At 43.9% G+C, this 24,144-nt stretch overlaps 1 protein-coding gene across 4 annotated transcripts in view; it reads right to left on the bottom strand.

Annotated features, from left to right (window-relative positions):
* Positions 1 to 24,144, bottom strand: part of LOC144695631 (butyrophilin subfamily 1 member A1-like) — an 84,530-nt gene that overhangs the window by 28,055 nt on the left and 32,331 nt on the right. For 3 of the 4 annotated variants that reach the window (XM_078566537.1, XM_078566539.1, XM_078566536.1), the window contains 3 exons: positions 13,155 to 13,274; positions 7,593 to 7,625; positions 3,088 to 3,114 (listed from right to left, as the gene is read on the bottom strand). In XM_078566537.1, the coding sequence (XP_078422663.1) occupies positions 3,088 to 3,114; positions 7,593 to 7,625; positions 13,155 to 13,274 (180 nt within the window). The remainder of the gene's footprint in view (positions 1 to 3,087; positions 3,115 to 7,592; positions 7,626 to 13,154; positions 13,275 to 24,144) is intronic. The other variant, XM_078566538.1, reaches the window with a different exon arrangement.

Raw genomic sequence — 24,144 nt, forward strand, 5'->3', positions numbered from 1 at the left:
AGGAGTTCCTCAGGATAGTGTCCTAGGCCCTACCATTTTCAGCTGCTTCATCAATGACCTTCCTTTAAATCATAAAGTCAGAAATGAGAACATTCGCTGATGATTGCACAATGTTCAGCACCATTCACGACTCCTCAGATACTGAAGCAGTCCATGTCCAAATGCAACAAGACCTAGACAATATCTAGGCTTGGGCTGACAAGTGGTAAGTAACATTCATGCCACACAAGTGCCAAGCAATCACCATCTCCAACAAGGGAGAATCTAACCATCAGCCCCTGACATTCAATGGGATCACAATCGCTGAATGCCCCACTATCAACATCCTGGGGGTTAGCATTGACCAGAAACTGAACTGGACTAGCCGTATACATACTGTGGCTACAAGAGCAGGTCAGAGGCTAGGATTCCTGCGGTGAGTAACTCACCTCCTGACTCCCAAAGTCTGTTCACCATCTACAAGGCACAGGCCAGGAATGTAATGGAATACTTCCCATTTGCCTGAATGAGTGTAGCTCTAACAACATCAAGAAGCTTGGCACCCCACATGATTGGAACACCATCCACAAACATTCACTCCCTCCACCACTGTTGCATACTGGCAGCAGTGTGTACCATCTACAAGCTGCACTGCAGAAACTCACCAAGGCTCCTTTGACAGCACCTTCCAAGCCCACGACCACTACCGTCTAGAAGGACAAGGGCAGCAGATACATGGGAACACCACCACCTGCAAGTTCAACCTCCAAGCCATCCACCTTGGAAATATACTGCCATTCCTTCGCTGTTGCTGGGTCAAAATCCTGGAACTCCCTCCCTAACAGCACTGTGGGTGTACCAATTCCAGATTGACTGCAACGGTTCAACAAGGCAGCTCACCACCACCTTCTCAAAGGCAACTGGGGATGGGCAATAAATTCTGGCCTCACTAGCGACACCCACATTCCCTAAGTGAATAAAAAATTCCCTCACCATCAATTTCCTGGGCTGGTCACCGTGACCAGAAACTCAACTTCAACAACCAAATAAAATGACGTGGTTAATAGAAGAGATCAAACACTGGATATTCTGTGGAGTATGGTTCAGCTTCTGATTCCCCAGAGACTCCTCTGCATATAAGGCACGACAGGGTGTGATAGAATACTTGCTGGTTGACTGAGCTACAACACTTAAGCTTTGACACCATCCTGGACAGCAAAATCTGCTTAATCAGTATTCCATCCAGCAGTTTAGACATCCATTCCCTACACCACTGGAAATCCATGGTGCAGTGTGAAAATCTACAGCAAGCTGTCAAAACTTCTTCAACAGCACCTTCCAAACCTACCAACTCACACAAAAACTTGGGGGTGGATCAGCTGGGTTAGAGGTGAGTGACAGCAACTGTTATAAGAACGAACTAAAGCAACATTGTGAAAATGAATAAGGGTACCTTTAAGAACACAGTACAATTAGGGAACATTTGAATTATAAAATGCTACCTTAAGTTGGTGTGAATCAAATTCTTCATATAGAATGTATGACATTGCTCAGGAGCTCACCTCTACAGTTAACAGTATTGTGTCTAGCAGGATTGGGATGATACAGCGTGAAAAGCCGCCATTGTGGCTGGCGGGTAAAATGTTTTTTCCCACCTTCTACTGCACTTAGTGCAAATCTGGGACGATTCTACCCATAGATTATAAAAGCAAAGAGATCATGCTAGAATTTTAAAACAACTGGTTAGGCCTCAACTGGAGTTTTGTGAAGAATATTGAGCAATATATTTCAGGAAAGATGTAAAAACCTCAAAGGGTACAGAGGAGGTTTAGCAGGATGTTACTAGGTATGAGGAACTTCAGTAATGAGAAGAAGTTGGAGAAGATAGGATTGTTCTTCTTGGAACAAAGAAGGTTAAGATGTGCCCTAATAGAGGTTTACAAGATGATGAAAGATTTTGAAAGAGTTGATAAGGAAAAACTACTTCCTTTGGTGAGAGCATCTAACTTCCTCCCCTTGATATTCAACAACATTTCACTGCTGAATCCCCCATCATCAACATCCTGGAGGTCACCATTGACCAGAGACTTAATTAGAAAAGCCGCATAAACACTGTGAGAAGAGTACGTCAGAGATTGGATATTCTGCAGTGAGTAATTCATCTCCTGACTCCCCAGAGCTTTTCCACCACCTACAAGGCACAAGTCAGGAGTATAGTGGAATACTGTCCGCTTGCCTGAATGAGTGGGCTTTGCCAGCGAAATACTATGTCGCAAATCAATTTTTAAAAAACACCATAATAGAAAGTAAATTATGCACCATCATGTCACTTCCATCTTCAAAAGTTTCTAAATCCACCGCAATAAAAGTAACTCTTTTAAGCACTTCAGGTTTTTCCTCTCATTTACAAATAATGGAATATTGGGTGTAGAAGCTCAAGAAACTCAACACCATCCAGGGCAAAGCAGTCTGGTTGACTGGCACTCCATCCACCTTAAACAATCTCTCTCTCCATCACTGGCACACAGTGTTAGCAGTGTCATATCAAACAGAAGATGCACTGCAGAAATTATCAAGGTTCCTTCAACAGCACTTTTGAAACCTGTGACCCTCTACCACCTAGATGGACAAGGGCAACAGGTGTATGGACCAACTTCTCCAAGTCACATACCAACCTGACTTGGAACCATATCATCGTTCCTTCATTGTCTTTGGGTTAAAATCCTGGAACTTCCTTCCTAATAGCACTTTGGGTGTACCTACACCACATAGACTGGAGCAGTGGAATGTGGGTCATCATTACCTTCTCAAAGGCATTTAAGGAGGGGTAATAAATGTTGGCCTTGCCAGTGACAATTATACCCCACAAATGAAGAATTAAAAAAACACAACTAGAAAATAAACTAAAAGCGGAGTTAAGGTAACAATCAGATCAGCCATGATCTTTTTGAATTGCAGAGCAGGCTATAGTAGCCAAATGGCCCACTCCTGCTTCTATTTCTTTTGTACATATGTTCTTGTGTTATTTTCACTTGTACATTTTTTTTTGAGTTGTCAGCTTTTGAGTTTATTCTTTCTTTCCTGTGTGATAAAATATTAAGATCTTACCGTCATAGTCACAAATTCTCTTCCACTCTGGAAACAGAAATAACAAATTAGACTGGCGAAATCGCTGAGTGATTTAATGCATAAATAATTCTATAGAAGAGTTTGAGAGACATTTTTAAATATAATAGATACCTCTTAATAGGCCTCCTGTGGCATTACTCGTTGCAAATTAGAAGCTGAGAGCCAGATTTTCATTACTGAGGTTGGTAGCCCAAGTCTGGAAATTTCCAGACCCATCTCAACCCCAAATTGCGTGATGTCCACTCTGGGGTTCGGGGTGGGGCGTGGAGAGGGGTGGGGGGGATCATGGGATGGAGTCAGGCCTGCCAACCTGGAAGCTGATCGTAGGTAGCCATGAGGGCAGGCAGGTGCTGAGACGAGCTGGTTAGAAGGCCTACCTTGGTGCTCTGGGACTTCATCCCAATTGTAATAAAAGCAGTTTGGCCCTCTTGTAGTCAGCCCTTACACCCCCTCACCCACTGCCCATGGCCCCTCATACCCTCCATGCCAACTCAATGCCAACTCATGCCCGACAACCATTCCCCATGGCTCCTCATACTCTTAATGCCAACTCATTGCCCTCTGCCACTCCCCATACCCTCCTGTTACTCTCCATGCCAACTCACATGGGTAAGACCTTTTGATCTTACCTCTCAAAAGGTATCCAAATCCAGACTATGGTTCCCAATTCCTCTGAGGGGCAGACCCAAAACCTTGTAATGGTAAATCTGACAAACTTGTCAGATTGAGGATGTTTCAGAGTGTTGGGATCAGTCAGTGTCTGGATTAGGGATTGGGAGGATCTGTCAATATTGTGGGTAGTGAGGTTTGGTCAGAATTCAGCTGACCCAATCTTAAAGGATTGGATTTAAAATGCAGTCAGGATAGACCTGTCACTGAAAATTACTGATGGGGGTTGGCAGGAAAAAGTTGTGCAACTGTAGTTCTTAAAGTATGGATGAAGCAAGGAGCAAGCCTTGTCCATTTTCTGGGATGCCCTTTTGTATTAAGAAATGCCTGGGTTTAGCAGACAGAGTCAATACTGTGTCCACCATCCAGAGAATCAGAAAGTAGATGTGCCAGGCAACAATTACCCAGCATTGCACTAGAAGGTAGGGTCATCAGTCCTACCCTGCAAGTGGGCAGATGAGTTGGAGAATCAACACTGTAACATTTTGACCCTATCTTGAAGCAAGGTTCCCTGCTGGTTGTGAAGCAGAACATTTACCCTCAAATGCTTTACAGCAGAGATGTGAAGACAAGAACCACTGATGATGAGGAAATCATTGGGGCTGGAGCTGAGGGTGCAACAAGAATGCAGACAGGTAGGGAGAGGTCAGTGTAAAGGTTAACATCCGAAGATGCTGATGTAACTATGATGCAATGTCACATGATTAAGTAACAGAGACCTGGAGGGAAGGAGAAGTCTGACCTTGTGTAGAGTTACTGAGATGTACGTAGACGTGTAAATAAATAATAATGGTTTTTATGAACTACAGTCCTAAGTAGCTTTCATAGGGAAATAAAGAAACTCTGACGAACCCCATCAGGACCCCAGACATAAGACGAAACAGTCAGTAGATTGGAAGGTGGTGGGTGTAACAATTGTGAACATCATTCTCCTGAGCTCCCACTATATTAGGCTGATAGACTGTTTCTCACAATATTGACAGATCCTAGCAATGTTTAATACTACCAGACAGTGACTAATCCCAACACTCAGAAATCTACTCTATACTGCTGGATGCCATGGTCTGCGATTTCCCTTCTCCCACCCATTACAAGATCCTGGAACACCCTCTCATTGTTCACAGATCCCGAGACTCCAAGCTTAGTAGATTCCAAGCAAAGAATGCCCCAAACACAGGGTCAGATTCAACAGGAGAATTCATCCAGTTCTGGACGTCACACTTCAGGAAGGGTATGATGGCATGAGAGAAGATGCAGAAAAGATTTAGAAGAATGGTTCTAGAGATGAAGAATTTCAGTTACATAGATAGGTTGGAGAAGTTGGGACCGTTCTCCTTGGAGAAGAGAAAATTGAAAAAAGATTTGATAGAGTTGTTCAAAATCATGAGGGGTCTGGGCAGAGTATTTAGGGAAAAACTGTTCCCATTGGTGGGAGGATCAAGAACTAGTGAACACTGAGTTAAGGTGATTGGCAAAACAAGCAATAGCGAAATGAGGAAAAGCTTTTTAATGGGCGAGTGGTTAGGATCTGAAATGCATTGCCTATGATTGTGGTGGAGGCAGATTCAATTGTGGCTTTCAAAAGAGAATTGGAAGATTATCTGAAGAAGGAAAATTTGCAGGGCTACGGGGAAAAGGCAGGGGAGTGGCAGTGGCGAATTGCTCTTGCAGACAGTCAGCACAGACAAGACAGACCGAATGGCCTCCTTTTGTGCTGTAACCATTCTATGATTCTAAAACCCTGACTCAGCAAGAGGCTTCCACTGGTTTACAAAATAAAAAGAAATTTTGTAAATACATTTTAATCTAGTTATCATGAACATTCAAATATTGGCATATTACCTGAGGAGGTGGTGATGTAGTGGTATTGTCACTGACCCAGAGACCCAGGGTACTGCTCTGGGGGCCTGGATTCAAATCTCACTACAGTAAATAGTGAAATTTGAATCCAATTAAATGTCTAACAACTGTGAAACCACTGCAGATTGTTGTAAAAACCAGTTTGGTTCACTAATGCCCTTTAGGGAAGGTGCTGGCCTACATGTGACTCCCAACACACAGCAGTGTGGTTGACTCTTAACAAATGCCCCCTCAACAAGGGCAGTTAGGGATGGATAATAAATGCTGGCCTAGCCACTGATGCCCACATCCAATGAACGAAACATTCCCTATTTTTAAAATGAATGTTAAGCTCTCTTTTTCAAACAAATTAAAACCAAACACCATTATGAGCAATTATAAAAGTTGCTTAACAACAGTGATCACATTTAAAAGTAATCCATTGATTGTAAGGTGTTTGTGCCAGGAAAATAATAAGGAGCTTTGTAATAGCAAGCCCTTTCTCAGTCTGTTATCAACACTTTAATCTCACTCTTTCTCTCCTCACTTTCCTCTCCTACTCTAGAGCTGCTGGCTTTGCTGGTGTATACTTTTATGGACAGCCAATATTTCACTCTAGTAACTATTTTTCACAAAAGAGCCTCGTCCAGGAGTCGGTTAACATTTTTAGAGCCCTTTAAAAAAAAATGCCTAAAATAAAAACTATTAGGAGACACAAGATGAAATTCGGCATTTCTAAATCAAATACATAGCAAATTGCCACATATCTCTGGTAGAATGTATAATTTGCATTAAAAAGTAGACAAAATACATGTACTGAGTTTATGTATCAATTGAAAAAAATCAAAAGTTAAATAAACCTAACTCAGAATTATTATGTTTTTGATTTTTCTAAACCTATAATTTTGTCAGTAAAGTCATCTTTAAAACAAACTTAAATTTAAAATGTCTTGAATTAAGACCATTTTTCAGTTACTGATTCTTGTGATTAAAAAATGCTTCTCATAGCACATATTAAATAATGTATTGTCTCAACTACATTAGAAACATTGTAACTCAGGTTCATCTCCTGGAAAAAGTTGATAAAAGACATCTTTTTTGTCACTGCTTTTGTTTGAAGAGCCAACATTTCCCTGCTTACATAGATCACACTGGGAACATAGATCATATTCTGCTTTTCATCATTTGTCATGTTTTAAAATTAGCGAACCTTAGCACAGCTTAGACAGTTTAAAATTTTCCTATAGTGACAGTGGATTCTGGGTTTTATGTTTCGTTCTAAATGTTTCAGTGGTATATTGTATGTTCCTGTAAAATGGTAACATTAAGACTGGTAGTTTAAATGTGCCAGGTCCATTCAGTAAATGAGCAGAATGCACCTTTGTAAGGAACATTTGATGGTATTTAAAATAAACTAGGTAAACTAAAATAAAGACATCAGAGACCTTTACTGCAGTGAAGAGGCAGGATCCCAACAGACATCAGAATGAGAATCTGCCACCAACAGGAGCTGGTGTTTGTATGACTAATTCCTGGAAACATATTTGAGCATTTTGATGCTAAATATTGTTGAAGCATTTATTTGCTGGATCGGAGTAATCAAATTTTAAAATTTAAAAAAAAATTTTCTTCCTTCTCAACCTGTTAAATCTATGATCATTTCCTATAATCATTTTAAATCTGTAATTTTAATTTTTTAATTGTGGGTAGAAATAAACTAATGCCATTAGGTATAAAAAAAACTTTTTTTTGACTGAGTCACCATTGTTTCCCCTGTGATTTGTGGGTCAAAATGAACTATAAGCCTGAATAAGCGTTTTAAAACAAAAAGGCTTACAGTGTATCAGTTTGCCAACAATAGGTATAAATAACTGATCGTAAAAGGTAAAAAATGTAAACGTATTTAAGTAAACTTGCAATCATTCCAAAACCAACATTCTTTGTGGTTTGTGAACATTTTAATATAAAACTCTTACCACATTCAATGAAAGATTTCCGAAGTTTTAGCTCTGGAAAAATACAAAATCATTATGATGAATATAAAAGCTACGAATTAATCGATCAGATGTTTTCACTGAAATAATATGAATAGATTTGATGATTTTTCAATGAAAATCACTTGTTACCAGAATGCCATATACTTCTGTCATCTTTAGGTGTTTAAGTGATAGACTGTGCTCCAGTTCATGTACTGTACTGCTGTAATGTGTAGTTGGTTTATTTCTAGGGAGGATGAAGTGGGAGGTCTAAGAATAAATTAAAACAACAGAATTTTTCTGCAATTGCTTCCAGGAATGTGGAAAGAAAGGATATCCTTGGAAGAAGAAAATTAAAATAGTACACCTAATCCATAATGGCTAAATTACTTGAAAATATATACAAAGAAACATGAGCTGCAAATGAAAATGCAAAGAGTGTGCCATTCATTGGAGGCTAAACGCCCTGAAAATAAGACCAAGGACCAGGAAACAAAATGTAATGAGACCTGGGAGTGTCAAAAGAGTCAGATGAGGAGAACAGATGAGAATTAGCAGGTTATAGATAAAGAATTTCTTTGTCTCTGTGGTGAAATTATAGAAGTAAATGTTAAACACCAAGGAGGTACTTTAAAAAGATAAAGATAAATGGATAGAAATTATGGTGAGGGAACCAACAAGAGGGAAAAACATACTTCTCCTCATCCTCACCACTGCCTGCCACAGATGCAACTGCCCATGACAGTATCAGTAGGAGTGGCCGAGCGATCACACAGTCGTTGTGGAGCTGAAGTCCCACCTTCACATTGAGATTACCCTCCATCATGTTGTGTGGCACTACCAGCGTGCTAAATGGGTTGGATTTCAAACAGATCTAGCAACTCAAGACTGGGCATCCATGAGGTGTTGTGGGCCATCAGCCGAATTGTACTCGAACACAATCTATAACCTCATGGCCTAGTATATACCCAATCTACCATTACCATCAAGCCAGGGGATCAACCCTGGTTCAATGTTGAGTGCAGGAGGACATGCCAGGAGTGAAGCTATAACACAGGACTGCTTGCATGCCAAACAGCATAAGTGATAGACAGGGCTAAGTGGTCCCACAACCAACAGATCAGACCTAAGCTCTGCGGTCCTGCCACATCCAGTCGTGAATGGTGGTGGACAATTAAACAACTCGCCGGAGGAGGAGGCTCCACAAATATCCCCATCCTCAATGATGGAGGAGCCCAGTATGTTATTGCAAAGTCTGAAGCACTTGCTATAATCTTCAGCCAGAAGTGCCGAGTGGATGATCCATCTCAGATGCCAGTCTTCAGCCAATTCGATTAACTCTAAGTGATATCAAGAAATAGCTGAAGGCACTGGATGCTGCAAAGGCTATGGGCCCTGACAACATTCCGGCAATAGTACTGAAGCTTTGTGCTCCAGAACTTGCCGCATCCCTAGCCAAGCTGTTCCAGTACAGCTACAACACTGGCATCTACGTGGCTATGTGGAAAATTGCCCAGGTATGTCCTGTACACAAAAAGCTGGACAAATCCAACCCGGCCAATTACCGCCCCATCAGTCTACTCTCCATCGTCAGCAAAGTAATGGAAGAGGTCATCAGCAGTGATATCAAGTGACACTTGCTAAGCAATAACTTGCACATTGATGCCTAGTTTGGGTTCTGCCAAGGCCACTCAGCTTCTGACCTCATTACAGCCTTGGTTCAAACATGGACAAAAGAGCTGAACGCCTGAGGTGAGGTGAGAGCGACTGCCCTTGACATCAAAGCAGCATTTGACCGAGTGTGGCATCAAGGAACCCTCGTAAAACTGGAGTCAATGGGAATTGGGGGGAAACTCTCCACTGCTTGGAGTCATACCTAGCACAAAGGAAGATGGTTGTGGTTGTTGGAGGTCAGTCTATCTAGGCTCCAGGGCATTACTGCAGGAGTTTCTCAAGCTCGGCCCAACCATCTTCAGCTGCTTCATCAATGACCTTCCTTCCATCATAAGGTCAGAAGTGGGGATGTTTGCTGGAGATTGCACAATGTTCAGCAACATTCACGACTCCTCAGATACTGAAACATTCCATGTCCAAATGCAGCAAGACCTGGACAATACACAGGCTTGGGCTGACAAGTGGCAAGTAACATTCGTGCCACACAAATGCCAGACAATGACCATCTCCAACAAGAGAGAAGCCAACCATCACCCCTTGATGTTCAATGGCATTACCATCACTGAATCCCCCGCTATCAACATCCTGGGGGTTACCATTGACCAGAAACTGAACTGGACAAGCCATATAATCACTGTGGCTACAAGAGCAGGTCAGAAGCTAGGAATTGTGCAACGAGTAATTCACCTCCTGACTCCCCAAAGCATGTCCACCATCTCCAAGGCACGAGCCAGGAGTGCATGGGAATACTCCCCACTTGCCTGGATGAGTGCATCTCCAACAACACTCAAGAAGCTTGACACCGACCAGGACAAAGCAGCCCGCTTGATTGGTACCCCATCCACAAACATTCACTCCCTCCACCACCGAAACACAGTGGCAGCACTGCAGGAATTCACCAAGGCTCCTTCGACAGCACCTTCCAAACCCACAACCACTACCATTTAGAAGGACAAGGGCAACAGGTAGATGGGAATGCCACCATCTGGAAGTTCCCCTCCAAGTCACACACCATCCTGACTTGGAAATATAGTGACGTTCCTTCACTGTTGCTGGGTCAAAATCCTGGAACTCCCTTCCTAACAGCACTGTGGATGTACCTACACCACATGGACCATAGCAGTTCAAGAAGACAGCCTTCTCCACCTTCTCAAGGGCAACTAGGGATGGGCAATAAGTGCTGGCCCGGCCAGCGAAGCCCACATCCTGTGAATGAGTTAAAAAAAAGATGAGCCACTATTTAATATTTATAGGGAGCTTCGTCATCATTGGCTATCCCACGATTCAAGGACGATGTCTACTCAGCTTTTCAAGTTTCTGTCATGGGTATTCATGCAACTGAGCAGGGTGATCCTCAACCCACAAATCTTTGGACACATGGGGCAGGATGACCCTCAGTGCGATCTGGAGTGCGGGATTTGTTATCTTTTCTTTACTTCCCTGCTGTTGCTCTACCTCATCATTAAGGCTTTGGGATTCAAAGCATGATGCAGCTTTATGGGTAAGTTGTCGCCATTCTGAAAGATTGGTAGCAATTTGCTCCCAGTTATTTAGGCCAATGCTTCCACGATTCAAGGTGAGCTTCAGAGTGTCTTTGAAACTTTTTCTTTGTTCTCCCTGGATCAGTGGCCATTTGAGAGTTGAGAGAACAAGAACTGCCGAGGGAGACAGCTTTTAGCCATCCAGACACAATGGCCAATCCATAGAAGTTGATTGTGCTGGGGTTTTGCCCGAATGCTTGTGGAACTGGCTTCAAGAAGAACACTAGCATTTGTTCAACAGTCCGCTCATCAAATCCGGAGGATGTGGCGAAGGCATTACTAATGGAATTTCACTGACTCTTTTATGTGCCGCTGATGTACAATCCAGGTCTTACTGAACTGTTCTGTACACCAGGACTTTTGTTGACTTGCAGAGATCTTTGTTGTCAAACACTCAGTGCCATAGTTTGTAGAAGGCTAAACTGGCACAGCTGATCTGGTGTTGGATCTCCTCCTCATTGGTGATGTTTTGAGAAGGGTGGCTGCTGAGGCATAGGAAGTGCTCAACATATTCGAGAGTCTCTCTTTCAACATATATGGGGGGGCAAATTTTTGGCTGGCCAGGTATGGGTCGATATATGAGTTTTGTTTTGGCAACATTCAAGGATGGGTCTTATTTCTTGCATGCAGAATTGAACAGATCAAGAGTTTTTTGAAAATCTGGCGTAGAGTGGACGGTGACATCGCAGTCATCTGCAAACTGTAAACCAAGTATTTCTATGGTGGTTTATTTAGTTTAGGAGGTTAAAGAGTTTCACACCTAGATGGTATTTAATATTGACACAAGAGGACAACTGATCTTTGATCAGATGAACAGCCACTTCAATCCAGGTAGATTGTAAATAGTATGGGGGCTATCACACAGCCCTGTTTGACCCCAGGAAAGATCCTAAAGGCTTCTGTTTCAGATCTCACGCGCAAGACAGTTGTCGTCATATCACCATGAACCAATTGCAGATTGTGACAAAGTTTCTTGGACATCCAAATCATTGCAGCACAATCCACAGAGCCTTGTGATTTAATGTTTCAAATGCTGTGGTCAGGTCAATTAGAGTAATGAAGGGTTCCTGGTGGTGTTCTCAACATTTTTCTTGGATTTGTCTGGTAACAAAGACCATGTTGGATATTCCTCTGGAAGGTCAAAAGCCACACTGTGTCTCTGGGAGGATTTCCTCAGCCAGAGGAAGTAGGCAATTCAGGAAAATGCATGTCTGGATTTTCCCAGCTATGGACAGAAAGGAAACACCTCGATAGTTTCCACAACATAATTTATCTCCCTTCCTGAAGACAGTAACAGATGTCACATTCCTGTAGTTGGCAGGAATTCTTTTTCCTCCCAAATCCGTAGGATGAGTGCATGAAGTCTTTATGCGAGAAAAGGTCTACCAACTTTGAAGACCTCAGCTGGAATACTATTGGGGCTGCAGTTTTTCTTGTTTTTCATCTATTTGATTGCTTGTTGTAGTTGTCTCATTGCTGGTGGTTCACCCTATGATTTTACCTGACGGCACTAGGGGATAGACTGGAGGCTATCAGCTGCCATGCTGCATTCGCAGTTGAGGAATCTCAGGGCAAATCCCTCCCCACTGTATACCACTGTTCCGCTGTCTCTGCTGGATCTGTCCTGTCCACAAGACACAGGACACAACATACCCGGGAATGGTGATGAAGAAAATGGGGATTTTGGCTGAAAGGGATGATTCAATGAGTATGACTATATCACGCTGTTGCTTGACTAGTCTCTGGGAGAGCTCGTCTAATTTTGGCACAAGTCCCAGATGCTAATGAAGAGGACTTTGCAGGGTTGATTGGCCAGGGCTTGCCTTTATTGTGTCCTTTACTGAGGTTGATGATGGGTGGCCCGTCTGGTTTTATATAACTTAGACATTTTGATACAGAGACAACCATAACAAATATTTCATGAATTAAAACAACAGCAGAAAAGGTGAAACAGAACTCCATTTGTTGATGTTGTTCTGGATCATTCTTGCTTTATATTTGACAAAGTAAATGTCAAGCATATTCATAATAGGAACATAGCAAAATATTGACAGACAACCTCTACTCAAGAGCTATTAAAAGATACTGAAATTTCAGGAATGTTATATATTCAGCAGGAGAGTGGGAGTTGCAACTATTCCTCTGTTCTTCACTTGAATGCGATCAGCCCTTCTCACCACTCCTCCCCAAACATTTAATATTTTTGTCAGTATAATCCTGTGGTCCTGAAATTCCACAGGGCTGTTCTCATCTCTTAGTTTAACTTTGATGGAGACTGGGAGAACCCCAATGGGATTTCCAGGCCTGTATCTATATTGTTTTTTCCTTTGTTGCACTGAGAATGTACCTTTAATGTATCGATGGTGTTTCACACTCCAATAAATCACAGCAGAAACGCCCACAATTAGACAACAAAGAGTCACCAACAATGGCGCCAGCCAGTCAGGAACTGAAGGGAAAATATCATCTGTAAAGTAAACACCAGTGAATTACATAACTATATTATCTGTAACATATACCATGGGAATTATTCTATTAGAATATCCAGTATTCATGAAGGCTCATGAGGTGGAAAACCCATAGTTCCAGCTGACTCCTGCCTTAACTTCAGCAGCAGTCAGCTGGGACACCCAGAAGTGCCAACACTGAAGTTTGCAAAATGGTTTATCGGGGATGGAGCCTCTGCCCACTTCAATCACTGTCACTGATGTTTATTGTGGTTGCCTCTATAAGGACAGTGACTCCAGCATCGGCATTCGCAAAGCCGAAAAAACTGATTTAAGTTCCCCATCTACATTTGTATTCTGGAATTGATGGGATCAACAGCCCCACACTTTCCAACCTCTCTGCCTGGCAGAGTTTCACAATTGTGCCCCTAGCTGGGCAAAGCCATTTAAATTGTGAGGCCATCCCTCTCTCACAAAGAGTGCGAGGAAAGCGGCGGAGACACAGGATAAAAGAGCGCGAGGAGAGCGGTGGAGGCAGGATAAAAGAGCGCGAGGAGAGCGGCGGAGACGCGGGATAAAAGAGCGCGAGGAGAGCGGCGGAGATGCGGGATAAGAGAACGGCGGAGACGCGGGATAAAAGAGCGCGAGGAGAGTTCCAGGTAGAAGAGTCGGAGGGCGGAGTTCCAGAGCGGTGAGTATAAACAGCTTACCTCGGGGATTCGCGGACCTCGGGTCTTAAAAAAAATTTTTAAAGTGGCGTCACGGTAAATCTGTGACCTGATTGGCTGGTAGAGAACCTACACTGAATTTGAAACTAAAACATTGTTAAACTAATTAAACCAAATAAATTAATCACTTAATTAATAAGCAGAGGGTACCTAGACCAGAATCAGGGGATTACTGTTCTTAGAATTTAGCATTTATAGTAGAAATCTAGCCCTAGGGAACATATAGTTAATAAGGAGTCAATAAGCAGTTATTAGATTTAAATTAATTTATTAAATAGTTCTAGAAATGGCAGTTGCTGGGGTGAAGTGCTTCACCTGTGGGATGTGGGAAATCTGTGACGCTTCAAGTGTCCTGGACAACTACATCTGCAGGAAATGTACCCAATTGCAGGTCCTCACAGACCGCATGGATTGGTTGGAGCAGCAGTTGGATGCACTTAGGAGCATTCAGGTGGCGGAAAGCGTCATTGACAGGAGTTTTGGAGATGTGGTCACACCCAAGCTACAGACCGCTAGAAGGGGCAGTCAGTTAATGCAGAAATCCCCTGTGGCTGTCCCCCTCTCTAACAGGTATACCATTTTGGGTACTGTTGGGGGGGATGGCCTATCATGAGAAAACAACAGCAGTAGCCAGAGCAGTGGCACCACGGCTGTCTCTGTTGTTCAGCAGGGGGGGTCAAAGCACAGAAGAGCAATTGTCATAGGGGACTCTATAGACAGGGGCTCAGATAGGCGCTTCTGTGGTCGTGAAAGAGACACCAGGATGGTATGTTGCCTCCCTGGTGCCAGGGGCCAGGAAGTCTCTGAATGGGACATTCTGAAGGGGGAGGGAGAACACCAGAAGTCGTGGTACACATTGGTACTAACAACATAGGCAGGAAGAGTGACGAGGTCCTGCAGCGGGAGTTCAGGGAGTTAGGCAGAAAGTTAAAAAACAGGGCCTCTAGGGTTGTAATCTCAGGATTACTCCCTGTGCCACGTGCCAGTGAGGCTGGAAATAGGAAGATAGTGCAGCTGAACACGTGGCTGAACAGATGGTGTAGGAGGGAGGGTTTCCGATATCTGGATCAGTGGGATCTCTTCCGGGGCAGGTGGGACCTGTACAAGAATGACGGGTTGCATCTAAACTGGAGGGGCACCAATATCCTGGCTGCGAGGTTTGCTGGTGTCACTCGGGAGGGTTTAAACTAGTATGGCAGGGGGGTGGGAACCAGAGCAATAGGTCAGCAGGTGAAATAAATGACTGGGAACTAGTGAATATGGCCAGTAGGACTAAGAGGAAGGGCAGGCAGGGAGAAATTACTGAACACAGTGGGACTGGGGATCTGAAATGCATTTGTTTCAATGTGAGAAGTATAACAGGCAAGGCAGATGAGCTTAGAGCCTGGATTAGTACTTGGGACTATGATGTTATTGCTTGGTTGAGACTTGGTTGAAGGATGGACAGGGTTGGCAGATAAACGTTCCAGGATTTAGATGTTTCAGGCAGGATAGAGAGGGATGTAGAAGAGGTGGGGGAGTTGCACTGCTGGTTAAGGGGAATATCACAGCTGTACGACAGGAGGACACCTCGGTGGGTTCATGCAGCGAGGCAATATGGGTAGAGCTCCGGAATAGGAAGTGTGCAGTCACAGTGTTGGGGGTTTACTGTAGGCCTCCCAATTGCCAGAGGGAGATTGAGGAACAGTTATGTAGGCAGATTTTGGAAAGATGTAAAAGCAATAGGGTTGTTGTGGTGGGTGATTTTAACTTTCCCTATATTGACGGGAATCACTTAGTGCTAGGGGTTTGGATGGTGCAGAATTTGTAACGTGCATCTAGGAGGGCTTCCAGAGACAATATGTAGACAGTCCAACTAGGGAAGGGGCAATACTGGACCTGGTATTAGGGAATGAACCCGGCCAGGTGGTCGAAGTTTCAGTAGGGGAGCATTTTGGGAAAAGTGACCATAATTCAGTAAGTTTCAAGGTACTGGTGGATAAGGATAACAGGAGTCCTCGGGTTAAGGTGATTAATTGGGGGAAGGCTAATTATAACAATATTAGGCAGGAACTGAGGAATCGAGACTGGAGGCGGATATTTGAGGGCAAATCAACAACTGACATGTGGGAGCTTTCAAACGTCAGTTGATAAGAATTCAGGACCGGCATGTTCCTGCTAGGATGAAGGATAAGCATGGCAAGTTTCAGGAACCTTGGATAACGAAGGATATTGTGAGATTAGTCAAAAGAAAAGGGAAGCATTTGTAAGGGCTAGAAGGCTGGGAATAGATGAAGCCCATGGAGAATATAAAGAAAGTAGGAAGAAACTTAAGCAAGGAGTCAGGAGGGTTAAAAGGGGTCATGAAAAGTCAGTGGCAACCAGGATTAAGGAAAATCCCAAGGTCTTTTATACATATGTAAAAAGCAAGAGGGTAGCCAGGGAAAGGGTAGGCCCACTCAAGGACAGAGGTGGGAATCTGTGTGTGGAGCCAGAAGAAATGGGAGAGATACTAAATGAATACTTCTCATCAGTATTCACCAAAGAGAAGGACTTAGCGGTCGATTTGTCTAAGGAAGAGTGTGTAGTAGCCTGGATCATGTTGAGATCAAAAAAGACAAGGTGTTAGGCGTCTTGAAGAATATTAAGGTGGATACGTCCCCAGGGCCAGATGGGATCTACCCCAGAGTACTGAGGGAGGCAAGGGAGGAGATTGCTGGGGCCTTGACAGAAATCTTTGTATCCTTACTGGCTACGGGTGAGGTCCCTGAGGACTGGAGAATGGCCAATGTTTAAGAAGGGTAGCAGGGATAATCCAGGAAATTACAGGCCGGTGAGCTTTACGTCAGTGGTAGGGAAATTATTGGAGAAGATTCTTCCTGACAGGATTTACTACAATTTGGAAGCAAACAGGCGTATTAGTGAGAGGCAGCATGGTTTTGTGAAGGGGAGGTCGTGTCTCACTATCTTGATCGAGTTTTTCGAGGAAGTGACAAAGATGATCAACGACGAAAGGGCAGTGGATGTTAGATACATGGATTTCAGTAAGGCCTTTGACAAGGTCCCTCATGGCAGACTGGTACAGATGGTAAAGTCACGGGATCAGAGGTGAGCTGGCAAGATGGACACAGAATTGGCTTGGTCATAGAAGACAGAGGGTAGCAGTGGAAGGGTGCTTTTCTGAATGGAGAGCTGTGACTAGTGGAGTTCCACAGGGATCAGTGCTGGGACCTTTGCTGTTTGTAGTATACATAAATGATTTGGAGGAAAATGTAACTGGGCTAATTAGTAAGTTTGCAGACGACACTAAGGTTGGAGGAGTTGCAGATAGTGAAGAGGATTGTCAAAGGTTACAACGGGATATAAATCGGTTGGAGACTTGGGCGGAGAAATGGCAGATGGATTTTAATCCGGACAAATGCTAGGTCATGCTTTTTGGAAGGTCTAATACAGGCAGGAATTATACAGTAAATGGCAGAACCCTTAAGTGCATTAACGGGCAGAGGGATCTGGGTGTAAAGGTCCACAGGTCACTGAAAGTGGCAACGCAGGTGGATAAGGTAGTCAGGAAGGCATATGGCATGCTTGCCTTCATTGGCAGGGGTATTGAGTATAAAAGCTGGGAAGGAATGCTGCAGCTGTATAGAACCTTGGTTAGGCCACACTTGGAATATTGCATGCAATTCTGGTCGCCACATTACCAGAAGGATATGGAGGCATTGGAGAGGGTGCAGAAGAGGTTTACCAGGATGCTGCCTGGTCTGGAGGTTCTTAGCTATGAGGAGAGGTTGGAGAAACTCAAATTGTTCTCACTAGAGCGACGGAGATTGAGGGGCGACTTGATAGAAGTTTACAAAATTATGAGTGGCATGCATAGAGTAGATAGTCAGAAGCTTCTTCCCAGGGTGGAAGAGTCAATTACTAGGGGACATAGATGTAAGGTGAGAGGAGAAAACTATAGAGGAGATGTGCGGGGCAAGTTTATTAGTGTCTGGAATTCTCTGCCAGAGGAGGTGGTGGAAGCAGGTACGATAGTGGTATTTAAGAGGCAGCTTGACAAATACATGAATAGGATGGGAATAGAGGGATACAGACCCCGGAAATGCAAAATGTTTTAGTTGATGGGCAATATGATTAGCGCAAGCTTGGAGGGCTGAAGGGCCTGTTCCTATGCTGTACTTTTCTTTGTTCTTTGTTGTTCTTTGTCCCCAATACTGGAAATACTGCTGGAGTCAGCAGCAGAGACCAGAGGCTGGTGAATTACAACACATATGAGATGTAAGAATTTGTCGGCCTAAATTTTTAAACTGTAATTGTTCAGGCCACATTCATCAATAACAATTTGCAAGGTGTTTCACAGAGCTGTGATCAGATCACAATAGATGCTAAGTCAAAGAAGGAGATATTAGGAAGAATGATCAAAACTTGGTGAATGAAGTGGATTTTATGAAAGATTCTACAGAAGGAAAGGGAGGTGGAAAGGCAGAGTGATTTAAGGAAGGAATTCCAGACCATGGGCCTCAGATGAGAGACAGATGGTGGGGCAAAGAGAGGGAGGGGTGTACAAAAGAAGAGTCAGAAGAAGAGAATTTGGAGGGGTTTGTAGGGCTGAGGTTTGAAAGATAGGGAGGGGTGAGTTTATGAAGGAATTTAAAAACATCTTCAGATGAGAATTTTAAATCTGAGGCACTCAGAACAGGGAGTCAATGTAGGCCAGTGTAGAGGTGATAGGTGAGTGGGACAGGATACAGGCAGCAGATTTTAGATGAGCTAAGATTTGCTGATGGTGGAGGATGAGAAGCTGGTCAGGAGAGAATTGGAAAGGTTTAATCTGGAAGTGACAAAGGTACGGATGAGGGATTTCGCAGAAAATGGGCTGAGGCGAGAGCAGAGGTGGCTCATGTTACAAGGTTGGAAGTAGGGAGCCTTTCTGACTGAGAGACTATGAGGTCCAAAACACAGCAGAGATTGTGACAGCTGAGGAAGGGGATAGAATAAGAGGTGAGGATACAGAAGTTGGGGTAGAGACTGAAGGCAATGGCTTCAGTCTTCCCAGTGTTTAACTGGAAGAAATCACAGTTCATCCAAAGCTAAACATTGGACATGTAGTTTAAAAATATAAAGGCAATAGACAGATACTAGAGAGATAACCATCGGTGTAAATATGGAAACTGACATTAAGGCCCAGAATTTCATACTGCAAATCATGTCAGAATGGAGGTGGAAGGGCTTTAAAACTGGTGGGCATGACCCGACCCCAGGATTCCCACCCCATTCCTGTTTCTGGCATAATTGTGCCATTGTAGGGTGCAGGTAGCGAGCACACATGCTGCACTCACACACTTGTCCATTTTGTTCGGAAACCTCGTTCACAGCCTCTCAGAGGAGTCACAAACCATGGGGGAAACTCGGGACTGGAGTTGGAAACCAAAAAAATAAAACTGGCATTCAACATTCACTTTGAGAAACATTACCCCACTTACCTTCTCATAAAGCAATCAAGCAAACGCAGGCACTGAACGTCCCATGGAGGAAATTTTCAATCTACTTCACACCTCTTATTCTTGTCCAAATAAACATACAGGCGTGAAAAATATTTTCAAAGAAAGATCATGTTGTTACAAAGTAATGAAGATGTTAATCAAACAAATCCATCACTCTCCTTTGTAACTGAGTAAACAGTCCCCTGCTGGGCTGAGCCGATTAGTCATTGTTGGAGTTCAGCCAAGCATTTGTAATGAAATTATTTGAAAACGAAACAGATGTCTGACCATCTACTCAACCTGCTTTTGTTGATACAGTTGCCAGATGGCCTCATAACGAATGTTTCACTGAGTTCCATGAATTACTAATGGACTCAGCTCAGCAGAGGCCTGTTTACCCAGATGCAAATGGAAATGCTAGCTTTGTTTGCTTGACATCTTTATTATCTTGTAATAACCTGATCTCTCTTTGGAAAGATTTTTCAATACCTATGTGGTTATTTAGACAAAATTAAGAAGCGTGAAGTGGATTAAAAGTTTCCTCAATAGGACTTTCAATGCCTGTGTTTAATTGACAGATTTATGAGTGGCAATGTTTTTCAAAGGGAATTCTGAATGGCTGATTTTTTTCATGAGCATTTCAAAAACTTGTCAGTGTTATTATATGGTTCACTGGTGGTATACCTAATGCATATTGGGTGAGTAGGCATAGAGGCTGCATTCTTTTTTTATTCATTCACAGGATGTGGGCTTCGCTGGCTGGGCCAGCATTTATTGCCCATTCCTAGTTGCTCTTGAGAAGGTGGTGGTGAGCTGCCTTCTTGAACCGCTGCAGTCCATGTGGTGCAGGTATACCCGAAATTCTGTTACGAAGGGAGTTCCAGGAATTTGTCCCAGCGACAGTGAAGGAACGGCAATATATTTCCAAGTCAGGATGGTGTGTGACTTGGAGGGGAGCTTCCAGCTGGCGGTGCTCCCCTTTACCTGTTGCCCTTGTCCGAAGGTGCTGTCGAAGGAGCCTTGGTGAATTCCTGCAGTGCATCTTGTAGATGGTACACACTGCTGCTACTGTGCATTAGTGGAGGGATTGAATGTTTGTGAATTTGGAACCAATCAAGTGGGCTACTTTGTCCTGGACGGTATCAAACTTCTTGAATGTTATGGGAGCTGCACTCATCCAGGAAAGTGGGGAGTATTCCATCATGCTCCTGACTTGTGCCTTGTAGATGGTGGACAGGCTTTGGGGAGTCAGGAGGTGAGTTACTAGTCGTACTATTCCTAGCCTCTGACCTGCTCTTGTAGCCACAGTATTTATATGGCTAGGCCAGTACAGTTTCTGGTCAGTGGTAACCCCCAGGATGTTGATAGTGGGGGATTCAGTGATGGTAATGCATCAAGGGGCGATGGTTGGGTTCTTTCTTGCATGGGAGATATGAGATGGCATGTCCTCAGACGATGTCACTAAAATGGAGTATGTGAATGAGGAAGGTGATGAGACCACAGTAATGGTGTAGGGTTGGCAAGAAAAGCTTTTGCTGTGGCCATGATTGGATAGGTAAGAGTGGAGCTTATTGAGGACAATCCACTGAGTTGGACAATGGACAAAAGGTGTTGGCAGTGGATGGTGTATTTGACTATATTTGATGGTGTATTTGGGGGAGGCAGTGACATCATGGTAACGCCACTGGACCAGTAACCCAGAGGCCCAGGCTAATGGTCTGGGGACACAGGTTCAAATCCCGCCACGGCAGCTGGTAGAATTTAGAAATCTGGAATTAAAAGCTAGTTTCAGTTACATTGATCATGAAACCATTATCAATCATTATCAAAAACCCATCTGATTGGGGGAGAGTGGATTTTAGTAAAATAAGGCAGGATCTGGCCAAGGTAGAATGGGAACAGCTACTTGTGGGGAAATCTACAGAAGAGCGGTGGGGGTGTATTCAAAAAGAAAATGGGGAGGGCCCAGGCTCAACATGTTCCCTCTAGGGTGATAGGAAGGAGTAACAAGCCCAGAGGACCATGGATGACCAGAGATATTCAGGATACGCTGAGAAGGAAAACAGAGGCTTTTAGCAGGTACAAGGGGAACAAATCAGCAGAGGCATTAGTGGAGTACAGAAAGTGCAGAGTGGAGCTTAAGAAAGCAATTAGGAGAGCAAAGAGGGGATATAAGAAAGCTCTGGCTGGTAAAAGTAGGGAAAATCCCAAGATATTCTATAAGTATATCAATGGGAAGAGGATAACCGGGGAAAGAGTAGGGCCCATTAGGGACCAAGGGGGCAACCTATGGGTGGAGCCAGAGGACATCGGTAGAGTGTTGAACGAATATTTCACATTCGTCTTCACCCAAGAGAATGAGGATGAAGATATCGAACTCGGGGAGACTGCAAGGTTCTTGAGCAAATTGATATAGGGGGTGACAAGGTATTGAGGCTTAAAAGTAGACAAATCTCTAGGTCTGGATGATTTGTGTCCTAGACTGCTGAGGGAGGCAAGGGAGGAGATCGCAGGGGCTCTCACCCAAATTGGCCACGGGAGAGGTGCCAGAGGACTGGAGAACAGCTAATGTGGTTCCACTATTTAAGAAGGGTTGTAGAGATAAGCCAGGGATCTACAGACCAGTGAGACTCACGTCAGTGGTAGGGAAACTATTGAAGAAAATTCTGAAGGAGGGAATCTATCTCCACTTGGAGAGGCAAGGTTTGATCAGGGATAGTCAGCATGGCTTTGTCAGAGGGAGGTCATGCCTAACAAATTTGATTGAATTTTTTGAGGAGGTGACCAGGTGTGTAGATGAGGGTATTGCAGTTGATGTAGTTTATATGGATTTCAGCAAAGCCTTTGACAAGGTCCCACTTGGGAGACCTATAAAGAAGGCAAATGCACACAGGATACAGGGTAATTTGATAAGGTGGATTCAAAATTGGCTTAGTTGTAGGAGACAGAGAATGATGACAGAAGGCTGCTTTAGTGACTGAAAGCCCGTGTCCAGAGGCATACCACAGGGATCTGTGCTGGGCCCCCTATTATTCATCATTTATATAAACAACATAGATAACTTTGTGGAGGGGTAGGATTAGTAAGTTTGTGGATGACACAAAGATTAGCCGGGTGGTTAACAATGATGTTGAGTGTCTTGGGCTACAGGAAGATAGAGACGGGATGGTCAAATGGGCAGATAAGTGGCAGATGGAATTTAACCTTGAAAAACATATGAGGTAATACACTTTGAAAGGAGTAATTTGACAAGGAAGTATTTAATGAACGGCATGGCACTAGGAAGTTCTGAGGAACAAAGGGACCTTGGCGTGTGTGTCCATAGATCTCTGAAGACGGAAGGGCATGTTAGTGGGGTGGTGAAAAAGGCATATGGGGCGGTTGCCTTTATCAATCAAGGCATAGATTACAAAAGTAGGAAAGTCATGTTGGAATTGTATAGAACCTTGGTGTGGCCACAGCTGGAGTACTGTGTGCAGTTCTGGTCGCCACGTTATAGGAAGGATGTGATTGCACTGGAAGGGGTGAAGAGGAGATTCACCTGGATGTTGCCTGGGATGAAACATTTAAGTTATGAATAGAGGTTGGATAGACTTGACTTGTTTTCGTTGGAGCAGAGAAGACAGAGGGGCGACCTGGTCGAGGTGTACAAGATTATGAGGGGCATGGACAGGGTGGATAGGGAGCAGCTGTTCCCCTAAGTTGAAGGGTCAGTCACGAGGAGACACAAGTTCAAGGTGAGGGGCAGGAGGTTTAAGGGGGATGTGAGAAAAACTTTTTTACGCAGAAGGTGGTGATGGTCTGGAATGCCCTGCCTGGGAGGGTGGTGGAGGTGGGTTGCCTCAGGTTCTTTAAAAAGTACCTGGACGAGCACTTGGCAAGTGCTGGTAAGTGGGATTAGGTAGGTAGGTCAGGTGTTTCTCACATGTCGGTGCAGACTCGATGGGCCGAAGGGCCCCTTCTGCACTGTGTGATTCTGCGATTTATTAATATTCTTCAGAAAAGAATGTCTGTCATCTATTCTGGCCTACAGCCAATCGGAGCAGGGAGCGGAGCTGGGGTGAATGACGCTAGTGGAGTTTCTCAATAAAAGCCTGAGGGACGAGGCCCAGATCAAGCCAGTCAGAGCAGCAGCTAACCCCAACAGGAACGCCACCAGAATTCAAAAAGGCTGACGAAAGTGACATCAGCGCAAAGCAGAGAGCTGATTGGTAGGCAGTGGGTAAGTTGTTTTTCTCCACTTTAAAGCTACGGTAAGGAAATGTTCTAGCTTTTTATTAAAAAAAAGAAAGAAACTGAAATAATTTTCTACTTGGTTTAAATTTAGGGTAAGAGTATTTTAACTGAAGGTATGGCAGGGGAGCTCAGTCCCGTGTATTGCACAGCCTGCAGTATGTGAGGAGTCTGAGACACCCCTGGCAGCCTGGATGACCACATCTGCTGGAAGTGTCATCGGTTTGACCAGCTTGAGCGCCAGGTTTTGGAGCTTCAGCATCGGCTGGAGGCACAGCAGTGCATTCATGGGGCTGAGAGTTACATGGATAGCACATTTTTAGACGTGGTCACCCTGCAGCTTAAGGAAGTGCAGTCAGAGACGGAATGGGAGACCACCAGTCAGAAGAAGGGAGACAGGCATGTAGTCAGGAAAGCCCCAGAGTGCATCTCATCAAGAACAGTTTTTCTGTGTTGGAAAACTCATG

The sequence above is a fragment of the Cetorhinus maximus genome, chromosome 21 (assembly GCF_964194155.1).
Source record: "Cetorhinus maximus chromosome 21, sCetMax3.hap1.1, whole genome shotgun sequence".
Lineage (NCBI taxonomy): Eukaryota > Metazoa > Chordata > Chondrichthyes > Lamniformes > Cetorhinidae > Cetorhinus > Cetorhinus maximus.